Genomic DNA, 15,587 nt, shown 5'->3' with positions numbered 1-15,587 from the left:
AAGAAAAAAAAAGAAAGAAGAAAGAAAAAGAAAGAAAGAAAGAAAGAAAGAAAGAAAGAAAGAAAGAAAGAAAGAAAGAAAAGAAATCACTACTGAAAGTCTAAAGATCTCAAGACAGCTTACTTAAATTTCCTATTCTGCAATTTGGACAGATTCCTTGATATTACATGTTAAATCATAAGGAGAAAAAAAAATCTGGTTTTGGTCTCTTGGTGGTCTAAAATTCTAGCAAAAAGTACAGAAAAAAAGTTTAATCCATTTTTAATAGGTTCTGTTGCCATAGACTTTTTCTGTATACGATGCATTAAGCCTTGCCATGTTCTTTTCAGGTGGCTTTACTGGCAGAGATTACTTGGATAGTGCCATGCAGGGGCTGAAAGCATGGCCTTCAGGGCCAGGGGACCTGGAGCTGAGTCTCACAGCTTGCAAAGGTGCAAGTTCCTGGTCCCCACTAAACTGCAATGTTATTTGTAAATAAAGGTGGTAGTGCTATCACACAGGGTCATTGCAGGCATTTAACCAAATAACATCTGTAGAGTTTCTGGCATAGTGCCTGGCATAAGAATGAGCATTTAATAAATACTAGTGAATATTAGCAGTGGCATTAGATGTTCATAGAAGCCTCAACCCTATTGTGAACTGTGCATGCAAGGGATCTAGGTTGAGTGCTCCTTATGAGAGTCTAACTAATGCCTGATGGTCTGAGGTGGAACAGTTTCATCTCAAAACCCCCACTACCTGGTCTGTGGAAAAATTGTCTTCCATGAAACCAGTCCCTGGTGATTTTAAAGATAACTCCTTCTTGCAGCATTTGCACTGCTTAATATTCAAGTTTCAGTTGGATGGAGCTGGATTTTGAATTCTTTCAGGCTGTTTCTGTTTCACAGGCAAAACTCACTGCCATACTGGGAAAGACCAAGGGAGAAATTATTGTCTTATTTATTAACAAAAGGTAAGGCGAACATCGGAGTTCAGTAGAAAAAGCAGGTTATAACACAAGTCCAGAATGACACCATTTTAAAAAAAATGTGTCTAATACTTGTTTGAAAGGCCATATATCGAAATGTTAATATTAGTTATCCCTGATTGCCCCTTATTTTTATTTTATACTTTTTCTTAGGTTTTCTGTAGAGAAGCTATATTACTTTCTTATTAAAGAAAAACAACAAATGCTATATATTATATATATATATATTTTTTTTTTGAGACAGGGTCTCACTGTCACCCAGGCCCAAGTGCAGTGGCATGATCTCAGCTCACTGCAGCCTCAACCTCCTAGGCTCAAGTGATCCTCCTCCCACCTCCACACCACCATGCCTGGCTAATTTTAAAAAATGTTAATAGACACGAAGTCTCACTATGTTACCCAGGCTGGTCTCAAACTCTTGGACTCAAGCAATCCTTCTGCCTCAGTCTCCCAAAGTACTAGGATTACAGGCATAAGCTGCTGTATCCAGCCAACAAATGCTATTTTTATAAAGAAAGAAATGTGTAGTCACAGTAGGGCCAAGCTGTAGGGGTGTTTGGAAGCCCAGCTTCAGTCTCCAGGTATGGAGAAGTAGGGATGGAGACCGTAGCAATGTGAGCAGGGAGCCTGGGGGTCATTCGGTAAGGCACTGCAACTTCGCAGCAATTGGTATTTCAGAATCTTCAGTGAGGTTTTATACCTGCCCCACTCACCAGAGTCTTGTTCTTATCCTCAGTTGTTCCAAGTATGTGAATAACTCCAGAAACTGATCTGGTATCCTCAGAGGCTCTCTGTACCTCTGAGATCAGTAACACAGTAGACCCAGGCTCTGCACATCTGCTATCAAAGTAATGGCCCTCAAACTTACCAAGTGCAGAAGCACAGTTTTCAAGCATCTGCAGCTCTGACTTGCTTTGGATCATTATCACAGGCCCCAGATTTTTAATTGCTCTACAAGGGCACTAGGCCAGACCTCCTAGGCAAGGTGAATATAGTCATGTGTTTCTTAACAACAGGGATGTGCTCTAGGAAATGCAAACGCATCATCGGGCAGTTTCATCATGTGCGAACATCACAGTGTGCACCTGCACAAACCTAGATGGCATAGCCTTCTGCATACTGAGGCTGCATGGTGTAGCCTATTGGTCCTAGGCTACAAACCTGTACAGATTACTGTTCTGACTGCTGTAGGCAATTAGAACCAATGGTAGGCATTAAAATATATATTTAAACATACCTTCACATCGAAAAGACACAGTAAAATATGGTATAAAACAGGGATCCTGGTTGGGCGGAGTGTCTCACACCTGTAATCCCAACACTTTGGGAGGCCGAGGCGGGCAGACTGCCTGAGTTCAGGAGTTCGAGACCAGCCTAGACAATATAGTGAAACCGTGTCTCTGCTAAATAAAAAAAAAAAAAATTAGCTGGGCGTGGTGGCATGTCCCTGTAATCCCAGCTACTCCGGAGGCTGAGGCAGGGGAATTGCTTGAACCAGGGAGGTGGAGGTTGCAGTGAGCTGAGACTGCTCCACTGCACTCCAGCCTGGGGGACAGAGTGAAACTCTGTCTCAAAAAAAAGGGGGTCCCCCACCCTCGGGCCACAGACCAGTAGTGGTCCGTGGCCTGTTAGGAACCAGGCTGCACAGCAGGAGGTGAGCAGCTTCATATGTATTTACCGCTGCTCCACAGGAGGTGAGCAGCTTCACCTGTATTTACCGCTGCTCCGCAACGCTCGCATTACCGTCTGAGCTCCACTTCCTATCTGATCAGCAGTGGCATCAGATTCTCATAGGAGCACGAACCTTATTGTGAACTGTGCATGCGAGGAATCTAGTTGCGCACTTCTCATGAGAATCTAATGCCTGATGATCCGAGGTGGAACAGTTTTATCCTGAAACCCTCCTCCCCCGTCCGTGGGAAAATGGTCTTCCACAAAACCAGGCCCTGGTGCCAAAAAGGTTGAGGACCACTGGTAAAAAAACAAAAAAGTATGCACTTGTATAAGCCACTTACCAGGAACAGAGCTTGCAAGCCAGGAGGTTGCTTAGGATGAGTGAGTGAGTGGTGAGTGAATGTGAAGGCCTAGGACATCACTGTACATTACTGTAGTCTTTATAAACACTGGATGCTTAGGCCACCCTAAATCTATTTAAAAATTGTTTTCTTCTATAATAAATTAATCTTCGCTTACTGTTGCTTTTTTACTTTATAAGCTTTTTAGAAAAATGTTTTGTCTCTTTTGTAATAACACTTAGCTTAAAACACGAACACATTGGACAGCTGTATGAAAATATTTTCTTTATATCCTATTTTCTTTATATCCTGTAAACTTTTTCCTGTTATCAACATTTTTCATTTTTTATTTTTACTTTCTAAACATTTTTTGTTAAAAACAAGATACAAACACCCACATTAGCCTAGGCCTGCATCAATATCACTGCCTTCCACCTCCATGTCTTGTCCCACTGGAAGGTCTGCAGGGGCAATAACATGCATGGAGCTGTCATCTCCTATAATAGCAATGGAATTTCTCCTGAATGAGGCTGTTTTACAGTTAACCTTTTTTTTTTTTTTTTTTTTGAGACATAGTCTTGCTCTGTCACCCAAGCTGGAGTGCAACAGCACGATCTTGGCTCATTGCAACCTCTGGCTCCTGGGTTCAAGCTATTCTGCTGCCTCAGCCTCCCAAGTAGCTGGGATTATAGGCACCCGCTACCATGCCTAGCTAATTTTTTTGTATTTTTAGTAAAGACAGGGTTTCACCATATTGGCCAGGTTGGTTTCAAGCTCCTGGCCTCAAATGATTCACCCATCTTGGCCTCCCAAAATGCTAAGATAACAGGCATGAGCCACTGCACCCAACTATGTTAATTTTTTAAATATAAGTTGAAGGAGCACACTCTCAAATGACAATCAAAAATATAATAAATACATAAACCCAGTAACATAGTCATATATATTATTATCAAGTATTATGTACTGTGCATAATTTATATGCTATACTTATACATCTAGCAGCTCAGTAGGTGTTGTGATTGTGGTTGTTTGTGTGATGGAGTTCTGCTCTGTCTCCAGGCTGGAGTGCAACGGTGTCATCTTGGCTCACTGCAACTTCTGCCTCCCCAGTTCCAGTGATTCTCCCACCTCAGCCTTCTGAGTAGCTAGGATTACAGGCATGCACCACCACGCTCAGCTAATTTTTTGTATTTTTTAGTAGAAACAGAGTTTCACCATGTTGGCCAGGCTGGTCTCAAACTCCTAACCTCAAGTGATCCCCCAAACTTGGCCTCCCAAAGTGCTGGGATTACAGGCGTGAGCCACCATGCCTGGCCTCAGTAGGTTTCTTTACACCAGCATGACCACAAACATGTGAGCAATGGGTGACATGACCACATTACAACGTCACTAGCTGATAGGAATTTTTCAGCTCCATTATAATCTGATGGGCCACTGTTGTATGTATGGTCTATTGTTGACCGAAATATTGTTAGATGGCACACAACTGTACCTTCTTTTATTGTTTTAAAACATAAATGGCTTCCTCTTCCCATTCAAATAATCCTTGGCCAAGCTATTTCAGTAATGATTTCTCACTAACTCATTTACTTACCTTTCCATGATCTCAAAAGTTTTTTTTCTTCTACTCCTTCCCTATATAATTTAGGGAAACATATAGTATATAATTTTTAGATTATTTAATTTAAAACCCCAAATTCTCAATCTCACCTCATTTTATTTATGTTTCAGTGGTATATGTGAAACAAAGACATTCTTCCCTTTAGGGCTTATTTATTAATTTTTTTATAAAACTCAGAGAAAAAGATTTGGCCATGTGTGTGTCTCTTTTTATGGCTGCGAATATAATATCAGGCATATATATCAGAATTAATGTGCTTCTGAGCTGCATTTTTCACAGTTGGCCACAGAGCTTTTTGTTTAGATATCTCGAGTTGCAGTGAAACTGAGTTTTCTGTATAATTTTTTCTCTACTTAACTGTAGAAGAAAACACATGTCTAAACTGAGGATAGCCCCACTTTAACTTCCAAAATGGTTTGGGTTTTGTAGCATCCAAGATTTTCCTAACTACACACCTCTTTTTTTTCTTTTCTTTTTTGGTCTTAAAACATGCTCTTTTGGCTGGTTCAATAAGCCGTTCCTGCCAACCAGTTGCTTTTATGGTAATTGACAGCATAGCTGATTTTTGGAACCTTGGAATCTAAAAAGGCATTTTAGCTCAGACTTTGGAGAGGCTGAGCCAAGCTACTTGCAGAGCAAGAGATATAGCCGAGCCAAATTTGGGGCAGTCAGACCCTGAGTCTGTGCATGCTAATGAACTGCTTGCTAGAGTCTACAGGAGCTAGCTCCAACTTGCAATTTCCCTCTTTCAGCAACATGCACAGTCGTTCCTTCTCCTGTCTGATTGTTGCTGGAGCTACTGGGTGCCACTTCTCGAGTGGAGCCAGTGAGACCACCTGTCAGCAGTGGACAGATGTGTCAGGAGCCCCATGACCAACAGTGATGGGTACACAGACCCACTGCCCCTCAAATACTGACCATGAGCTGAAAAGACACAACACACAGCACATATAAGCCAGAGAAGAGCCGATAAGTTTTTTACTTCAAAGGGAAAGAGCATAAGGAGAAAAAAAAACAAACCACTTGATACAACCAGTTAGTATAATGAGAAGATCGTAAATTTTCTGAGTTCCCCTCAAATGATATCAGTTCTCTAAAAGCTGCAACATTTCTAAGATTTTATCTTAAGACAACAAATAGAAAAAAATAAAATAAAATCTCCCCAGACTCCCAGATCTTTGGAGTCCTTGCTTTCCTACAAAAGCACAAATGTCAAAGGGCTCTGTTTGCTATCTTCCTTTTGCTGGTTTGGCTTTTCTGCCAAACACACTACTCCACAGGAGGTGGCTCTTGGATGCAAAATTTCCAAGTGACACTGGACAGCCCACCAGTAACAGCCTCAGGAAAAGCATGCCCTTCTAACATTAATTTATTTGTTGAACTAAAAGCACTTTGCACCGGGCATGGTGCCTCGCGCCTATAATCCCAGCACTTTGGGAGGCTGAGGCAGGCAGATCACCTGAGGTAGGGAGTTTGAGACCAGCCTGACCAACATGGAGAAACCCTGTCTCTGCTGAAAATACAAAATTATCTGGGTGTGGTGATGCATGCCTGGAATCCCAGCTACTCAGGAGGCTGTGTCAGGAGAATTGCTTGAACCTAGGAGAGGGAGGTTGCAGTGAGCCAAGATTGTACCATTGCACTCCAGCCTGGGCAACAAGAGAAAAACTCCATCTCAAAAAAAAAAATAGAATGCTTTGGACACAAAGACTGTCCCTTCTCCCAAGCAGTGGTAAGCAGCTTCTCCTTGTTGATTTCAATCTTAGAGATTGAGCTTTGTTGTATACAGTTTTCACACTGACCATTGATAGAAAAGCAACATGCTTCTGTCCTCCGTTGCTTTTTAAGACGATTTTCTTCTGTCATTGGGAAGGAGCCCAATCTATACCTAGTGACATTGAATGTGCCCATCTTCCTGAAAACTAAAATACAGAATTCAGACTATTGACTCCTGTGTAGTACGTTGTTGAGATTTGTAAAAACTAATTAAGAATACCTGAACGGGGATTTGAGTCTGTGTTTTTGCACTTCAAAGGTATTTTCATAGGCACCAAAGTGTCAAACACATACACCCAAAGTGTAAGCAGAATTTTATAATTTCACAGTTGGCTGCAGTAAACGTGTTTCTCAGTGGAACAAGTTCAAGGAGTCAGCCCCAGGGAGGGCTAGCCACAGCCAGGCACTCATGCGGCTGCAAGACATACGCGTTCACTCCTCATCTTAAACAGAAGGTCTCCGTGGACCTGAGCTGTGAATTACATCTTGTCCTTCCACGTGCAGGCTCCATGCACTGATGGCATTGATGCATTGGCAGGTTCTGTAACCCATAACATATTTGATAGCCACAGGCTTTCTTCTTGCCTGTGCAGTAACCACTCTGAGGTTGATGGTTCAGATAGGGAATTGGGTTCTGGTCTCCTTCACCTATGCGAGCTGGCTTCATCTGGGAGCCAGAGTGGCAGTTACATGGTCTTCTCTAAATTATGTTTTGTTATTTCCCTAACATTATTTAAGCCTCATGGAACTTATTCTGCTTTTGCCAAGTCTTTCCATTGAATAAATATCTCCATAACCTATTGCTTCACTTTGGCAACAGAATTGTTGCAATTTGTGGGCAAAATGGAGCAAAGGCCTGGCTCTTTTTTTTTTTTTTTTTTGCTTCTGTAAAATGTCCAATTTGCTGGCTTTCCTTCTCCCAAACAAAAGTGTTGACTTGTTCTCTGTTCCAGTAGCGCCTTGTCTCTGTCCTTACTGCATGGAGATGTACAGATAGGAGAATAGAACTAATAAAAAGTGACTTCGCGGACACCACGGAGACGTGCTATCCATATACAAAGTCAGTAATAGTAAATAAATTAGGGAACAAAGTGCTCAGAATTGTACCTGACACGTAGTAAATGATCCGTACATCAGTGGTATCAGAGTTCTGTAAATTACAAATGATCATTCTTTTCCTGCATTTACATGAGTTACTCCAGAATTCCAAACTTATGGAGAGTGGCAGAGGTAAAGCTAAGCATGCAGGCTGACCCTGTAAGAGCTGGAAGCTGGCAGAGCTGCAGAAGGTAACAATCCAACTGCTCACACATCAGTGATTTCCCCCAAAGGATCCCTAAAACCTTATAAAATGCTGCCTGACTAGTCAATGAAAGGAGACCAAAGGAACCAACATTTGCTGTTCCATTCTGGGCCAGACACACATTATCTCATGTGTTCTTCACAACAGTCTTGCCATTTGTTCACTAAATGCTTTTGTTTTGTTTGTTCGCCTTGTTTTTTAAATTCCTTAGGTGAAGGGTTGTGAAAAGAGATCAGAGTGACCCATGATTGTCTACACCTTAAGGCTTAACTCCAGATGCCTCAGCAGGCTTTCCGCATTCTTTTCCTTCAGAGAGGGCATCGATGCTCGGCTGCCTCATGGTCGTGCAATTTATTTCCTTATGACCATCTCTTCCCTGGGAAATTTTGCCCTGGTTAGACTATAGGACAATCATGTTGATGTTACTCTTCTTAAGCCTCTCCTAGTTCTGTGACTCTCTTAGAGCTCAGAGTTGGGAATTGGATTGCATTTCCTAAATAGCTTTGAGCAGTGCAGAGAAAAAGAAATTGTGAGAAATACTGGGTTTGTGGGGGGCAGGTAAAAGGAAGGGAGAGGACAAAGGGCAGAAAAAGGCAGTTTTGCAAAGGCCATAGAACTAGCAGAGGGTTTCTGTGTGCTGCACAGTGCCACGTGCCGTAGCTCCCCGGTAATGTTGATTATTGTTATGGATGGTGATGATGATGAGTGGCTTACCCATGATCTGGCTTTGGAGTCTCAACCCCACTCCTTTGCTCAGATGCCACACCAGTAGCCTCTCTACCACCCCTTACATTCTTGCCCTTCAGTAGGTACATTTTTGTGTTACTCATACCAGATTCTTTTAGCCTAAGGATCTCAAGAACCCATTTTCGTGGGTTCTTTATATTTACGTGGTGTTGGGAGACATTCATGTTCTGAGTGAGCAGCAAATCTCAACTGAAGATGTGAGTGCAGAAGCAAAGGTTAGCATCTTGACTTTCAATTCCTGCTGCAGCAGGAGGAGGTGTTCATTTGGAAATTGAGGACTGGTGCCTGCTTCTTCTAATAAATATCGCAGGAAATCCTGTACTGCTATCACCACTGGGTCTGTTACTCATTTGCTAATGAGCAGAGGGAACTATTTGCCCATCCTTTGTCTGAAATGAAAGTTTGATAACCATGAAATCATAGAATCATTGAACCAGAGGCACCCCCAAGATTTTCTAGAACCCTCCCTTTTTTTTTTATTTTCTTAGAGACAAGGTCTTGCTCTGTTGCCCAGGCTGGAGTGCACTGGCACAAACACAGCTCACTGCAACTTCAACCTCCAGGGCTCAAGTGATCTTCCCACCTCAGCCTCCCGAGTAACTGGGAATACAAATGAATGCCCACCATACCCAGGTTTTTTTGTTGTTGTTGTTGTTTTTTTAGTAGAGACGAGGTTGCTATGTTGCCCAGGCTGGTCTCGAATTCAGGGCTCAAGCAATTCCCCTGCCTTGGCCTCCCAAAGTTCTGGGATTATAGACATGAGCCGCTGTGCCCAGCCAAAACTCCCTGATTTTACAGTTAGAGAACTGACATTTTGGGGGTCATAATCTGCCCCCAAGTTACACTGCAGATGAGTGGAAGGGCAAGGCCGGAACCTGGCCCCAGGTACAGTCAGCACTCTTTTCCTTATGCTGCTTGTCCCCTGATCCAAAAGGCCCAATTTCTCAGAGTAAATAACTTCAAATTTCTGTACGCCTATGAGAGCTACCTTTTATTCTTTACTACCCACTGACATCTTATTTCTGCCTCTTTGCAGAAGTTTTTCTGCATCTTAACATAAACTGCTTTGTCTTTATTAAAAGCTAACTAATTTTCAACCATAGTTCCTGATGGACTTTTACTTCTGGTCATTAGTGGTAAAACTCCTGAGATGAGAAAGGAAAGGAAAAAAAGAAAAATAATTGAATTTTTGCTTTTCTTTACAGACACTCTGGAAAATGGATCCAATAAGGGTGACAGGTGAGCACTGACCGTTCCTGCTTTTCAGCGATGGCATTTTCAGTGCAAACTGCCGTGAGTTTGATCGTTTACTTTCTGTTCTGCTTAACTCTAGCGCAGCTAACAGAAAGGGACCAAGCAAAGACGACACGTATTGGAAGGAGATCAATGCAGCCATGGCCTTAACAAATCTCGCACAGGGAAAGGACAAACTGCAGGGAACTACCAGCTGCATCATCCAGAAGTCGTCTCATATAGCAGAAATAAAGACTGTCAAAGTGCCACTGGTGCAGCCGTTTTAAGAGCTTGCTGCTTTTCAGATCCAATGGATGTTCTTTTCCGTGTTTTCCTAAATCCTCATCCTAAGAGCCGAAGCAGGGATGAAAATGACTCTCTCCCAAACCTCTTCTTGTTTTTAATTATCCCAAATATATCATTTAGTTGCTTCTATAAAAGACACATAAATTATAAAAAAACTCATAATAATCAAAAATATTAACTTATTTTATGTTACTCAAACTATGCATAAAACGTCTGCATTACCATTACAGTAAGTGCCTTGCTTCCCGAAAATAAGCTCCAACGTGGGCATAGTTGAACAGCTGTGCCTCAAAATGCCAATGCATATGCTTATTAGCCTGTATGCATCACTCCAGACGGACCTAACCATTCCAGGACTGAAACCAGAATCGCTGAAAGCCCTTGAAATATATTCAATAGCTCCCATGTTAAAACTTGGAATCTGTTCAGCCCAAATGAAATCTTCCTTTAAAAAAAAAGTCTACAGTATTGAAAATTGTTCAATGTGCTTTTCAGAGTGACAGTGAGAATTTTATGCATGTATCTTGCCTGCATATTTGATATGTTACAAACTTTCAAAATTCAAGGTGCAGTGGTCCACATAATGTTGTACATTTAAGAAATGATTCCTTCAAGCTAATTTAAAATTTCAAAGAATACATTGTGATCAGGAAAACTTTTATTCAAGCACTGTTGGAAAGCACCACAATGCCCTTTAGAATTAATCTGGATTTTTTTTGTCTCAAGTTTTGCTGAAGTTAACAAAAAAACTTTATTATATAAATAACTCAAAATTTTTCCTGTGTAAAACTAAGCCTGTAGTTTAAAAATATAATCCTGTTTGCATTAGAGCTCACTGTTATTTTGTGTTGGAAACTGTGTTCATATGGAATGACTAAAAATCTTTTATTTGGTTCATTTCAAATTACAATTGCTGATGGACAATTTATATTGCAACGAGAACAAGACAATGAAAGAAATGTATCTCTGTGCGGCTATACATATACATACATAAAATTGATTTTTATATTTAAAACATATGAAAAAAAACATTAAACAGTTTGAATTTTGCCAAGTAGGACATTAAAGTAAAAATGAAGTGAAATCATGCATTCAAAGAAAACATTTTGTTTCTAAATTATACTAACATTGAGTGAGAATAATCAATATCAAGGAAGAAGACTATCTTTCTCAATCAAACAATAATATTCTCATCAGCTTGGGAAGACTTGAAACTTGAATAAACAGTGGAAATGCCAAATATAACAGAGGGTATGTGTTACAGAGAAAGAAAAAGGGTTTGACTCTTTTATGATGGGATTTTTTTTTTCTGCGTATGTAATCAATTTTTTTTTTAACTGGAAGGCATTTTTGTCAGTGTGAATGAAGGTCAATAGTGCAGCCACGTGGTGACATTTTTCTTTATTTTGCAAAATGCTTTTAAAACTAAAGGCTGCTCTAGTTGATGGACAGTATCAGTCTTGATAGAAATTGTAGGACACTTTTTCATGTAACATAGCATTTGGGGATTGGGTTTATTTCGTGTAATGAAGATAATTTGATATAAAAATATTTTGTGTATATATATATTTTTACTTTGTTTTCTAAATTGCAGTAACAGTAAGCGCAAAGCAAAATATATAAGTTATGACTGTATGATCAGATGAAGTATGAGTTCTTTTGGTTTGCATCCTTAAATAGTTAGAGATCTCTGATAAAAACTTTGGAATCTTTACAAAACAATTTTGCCAAAATGTGAGCATGCCAATGAAAACTAAAGACAAATACTTCATTCTTTTTCATACTATTATAAGTTATTCTGGTATTAAATATGTTAATAAAAGTGTTTTTGTTTTGACATATTTCAGTTAGATGAATGAATGCTGGTGGTATTTTATTTGAATGAGTCATGATTCATGTTCTCCATCTTTTTTCAAAAATCAGCAAATTTCTTCTATGCTATAAATTATAGATGACAAGGCAATATAGGACAACTATTCACATGATTTTTTTAATATCAGATGTTGGAAGATTTTATAATTAACATGTCAAGAAGACTTTATAATAAGCACATCCTTGGCAATATCTCCAATTGCAATGACTTTTTAACTTATTTTTTCTTTTGCTGCTTTGACATTTTTTGGATATTAAAATCTACTCCCCCCGCCCCAAGTCCTTTAAAAGAATCTTGAACAATGCTGAGCCGGCAGCTGAGAATCTAACCCATAATTTATGTTGTAGAGAAATAGAATTACCTCCATTCTTTGTTTTGCCATATGTAATCATTTTAATAAAATTAATAACTGCCAGTTCTTGACAGATTTAAAATAAAAGTTAATTTCTAGACCTCAATGATCATATGGATTTTGTTTTCTTTTGAGAGCTGACCAGGTGGATGAAACAGTAGAACATATGGGCCCTTTAAATGCAGCCATTGTCCTTAGATTGTTAAGGGATAGGATATAGGAGTGCTGCATTAGTATTAGGTTTGAATTTCATCACCTTAGGCCACCAATCCACCTTTTAAAGACCAAGGAAAAGGGAGTGTGATGCTGACTATTGAAATACGTAACTTTAAAATGAACATTTTCACTGAATGCCTTCTTTCCATCACTCATACAATTAGCATTATTCCTGGCGTGCTCTGCGCTGAAGAGAAAACCTTGGCTTTGAAGCCAGCCAAAACTGCCTTTGAATCTCAGCTCTGCTCCTTAATACATAGCCATTCTCATCTAGTTCCTTCCTCTACAAAGTGAGAGTAAGGAGCTCTACCTTGCAGAGTTTGCATTAAGATTGAGATAAAATATAATACATAAAGTGCCTACCACAGTGTCTGGTAGGTGCTTGGTAACCAGAAGGTATTATTGTATAGTTATAATTCCTCTATCCAGGCTTTATGCATAAGAAAGTAGAAATAGGTAATATAAATAGAACATAAGACACTGCTGGTTTAATGGACAGCTGTGGGGAGGGAGAGCCCTGTCAAGAAAAGCTGCTGTGCAATGGTGAAAGTTGGTATCAGAGTTAGAAAGGCCTTCAAGGAAGATTATTTTAGCATTATCACTTTGAACTTCCAGGCAAAAAGCATAAAGCGTTGCAAAGCCAAGGCAGAACAGACGTGCCGATTGAAAACACAGTATGTGCAGTCGCTTTCTTCTTTTGGATAAACAAGAATTGCTTTCCCGCTATTTGTCCTGCTTGATGCTGTTCAAGATGGCTAAGAAAAACTCAAGCCTCTGCCTGTGTTCTCTGTCTACTCCAAGTAGCAATGTTTAACAAACAGTGCCGAGAGTCACAGTCTGCTTTTAAACTTACCCAGCTCAATGGCATCGCAGCATGCAAATAAACACAGAGAAGAAGAGCAAGCCTCCCAGGGTGCCCTGTCAGGGATGGCATAGGAAGCCAGTGTGTTGTGGCAGTGAGAACCTGGGCTGGCACACTCTGGCTTTGCTACTTCACTCCTTAGTGCCTTTGGGGAATAAGCATAAGCCTTCTTTCTATACCCAACATTTGCACCTATAAAATTAGATCTATGAAATTTACCTACTCCAACGATTTGTTGTGGGGAGTCAATGAGACATTTGAACAGTGCAATGCTGTTTGCAAAGTACTTTCACTTTGCAAACTGCATTGCACTGTTCAAATGTTAGCGATTATGACCATATTCTGCATAACCCTGAAAGGCCTCATGTCTCATACTTTTGGGCACTATAAATTGTGGTTTCCATGAAGCCTATAGGACCCCTAGATTCTGTCAAATATGTGTTAGGGTCACCATCATTGAGTCCTGTGAGCACTAAGAAGTTCTTGGTCCTGGTCTTGTTTGTAACCGTTATGATTAGAATGAGAAGTTAGATTTCCACACTGCAGGACTGGAATTCAAACTTCACCACTCCGAGCTTCGAGACCCATCTTAGAGATGGACTAAAACTTTGGTTTGGGAGAAGGGTGGATGGGCCACAATAAATTTTTTCTCTCAAGAGGAGGATAAACAGATTTCTGAGTTTGGAAAACAAATGCTGAGGTGTTCTTACATTTTGCACAAATGACTCCAAGGGAATTCACCCCACATAAAGATGGCGTCACTAGGTCTTCTACAACAAGTTTTAGCCCAAAGCCAGTTTCTGGAAATTTGACCTACAATGAGTCTAATCTGACAGATATTCTTGACCTTTAAAATTTAAATTTTTAATTATAGGTGTTTTAAAAAAATTATAAATGTAATTTATGCTAGTTGTAGAAAAATGTAATCAGTATAGAAGGGCACAAGGTTAAACATGGACACAGAAAGGGGAGTACTAAACACTGGGGTCTATTGGGGGGAAAAGGGGAGGGCCAGTGGGAGGGGGAGGTGGGGAGGGATAGCCTGGGGAGAAATGCCAAATGTGGGTGAAGGGGAGAAGAAAAGAAAGCACACTGCCATGTGTGTACCTATGCAACTGTCTTGCATGCTCTGCTCATGTACCCCAAAACCTATAATCCAATAAAAAATTTAAAAAAAAAAGCACCTACATGGGGATCTATTACAATTTATGTAGCAAATGGCCCACTGATGAACTTTCGGGTTATTTCCAATTTTTAATTATTATAAACTAGTGCTACTCAAAGTGCCATTTCACATTGAGATAAGGAACTTGCACCAAAATGGACTTCTTTCTTCATCAATAAAGTCTTTCTGTAAGAAAAAAAAGTCCACTGAATGTATACTGCCCTTAGCGATGTAGTTGATTCACATTGAGTAGCACCGATAAACAATGATTCGGGCTGGGCATGGTGGCTCAAACCTGTAATCCCAGCACTTTGGGAGGTGGAGGCAGGCAGATCATTTGAGGTCAGGAGTTTGGGATCAGCCTGGCCAACATGGTGAAACCCCATCTCAACTAAAAATACAAAAGAGTTATCCAGGTGTGGCGGCACATGCCTGTAGTCCCAGCTACTCAGAAGGCTGAGACAGGAGAATTGCTCAAACCCAGGAGGCAGAGGTTACAATAAGCAGACATCGCACCGCTGCACTCTAGCTTAGGTGATAGTGCAAGACTCTGTCTCAAAAAAAAACCAATGATTTAGTGAACATTCTTATGCCTATGTGTTTTCAGACACTTATACGTCTATGGAATTGATAGATAGTATAAGTGGAATTAATGTGTCTTATGATAAGCACATTATTTTTTTTTTTGATGAATGTTACCAAATTAGTATTTGAAAATTCTACCAATTTACACCTCCAACAATAGGTTATGTCTGTTTTCCCTCAACCTGGTCAAAACATTGAGTAGTAGTAAAGTTTTCAATAGTTGACGATGTGGTTGATAAAATGTCTCAACATTGTTTTAACTTGTACTCGTTTAAGACAAGTAGCACCGCACATAAGCTTCTTGGCCTTTCTTTTCAGTAAACTGCTTGTTCGTGTTTTCCTTTTTCTTTCTTTTTTACCTTTACTTGTCCATTTGTAAGTGATTTCTATGAGTTCTTGGTATATTAAAGAAAATGTAGTACCTTGTCTGTAATATATGTTACAAGATTTTCCCGTTTGTTAGGGTTTTTTTTAACTTATACTATTTTGAAATGTAGAAGCCTAAGTCTCATCTGTGCATATATATAAGGTACATAGGATGCTACTGCATCTATTTGGTCATC

At 40.0% G+C, this 15,587-nt stretch overlaps 1 protein-coding gene across 7 annotated transcripts in view; it reads left to right on the top strand.

The window, feature by feature from the left end:
* The window catches only part of MKX (mohawk homeobox), a 68,554-nt gene extending 56,252 nt beyond the window's left edge, over window positions 1-12,302 (top strand). For 4 of the 7 annotated variants that reach the window (XM_009000092.6, XM_002750169.7, XM_035306992.3 and 1 more), the window contains exons 6-7: window positions 9,638-9,671; window positions 9,766-12,302. In XM_009000092.6, coding sequence (XP_008998340.1) covers window positions 9,638-9,671; window positions 9,766-9,952 — 221 coding nt within the window. In that variant the 3' untranslated portion in view covers window positions 9,953-12,302. The remainder of the gene's footprint in view (window positions 1-9,637; window positions 9,672-9,765) is intronic. The other 3 variants (XM_017974125.5, XM_078329674.1, XM_054258549.2) reach the window with 2 other exon arrangements.
* The last annotated feature ends 3,285 nt before the right edge of the window (window positions 12,303-15,587 follow it).

This window comes from Callithrix jacchus, chromosome 7, assembly GCF_049354715.1.
Source record: "Callithrix jacchus isolate 240 chromosome 7, calJac240_pri, whole genome shotgun sequence".
Taxonomy (NCBI): domain Eukaryota; kingdom Metazoa; phylum Chordata; class Mammalia; order Primates; family Cebidae; genus Callithrix; species Callithrix jacchus.
Note: the sequence above shows the minus strand (reverse complement) of the source record. Positions and strands in the feature narration are given on the sequence as shown.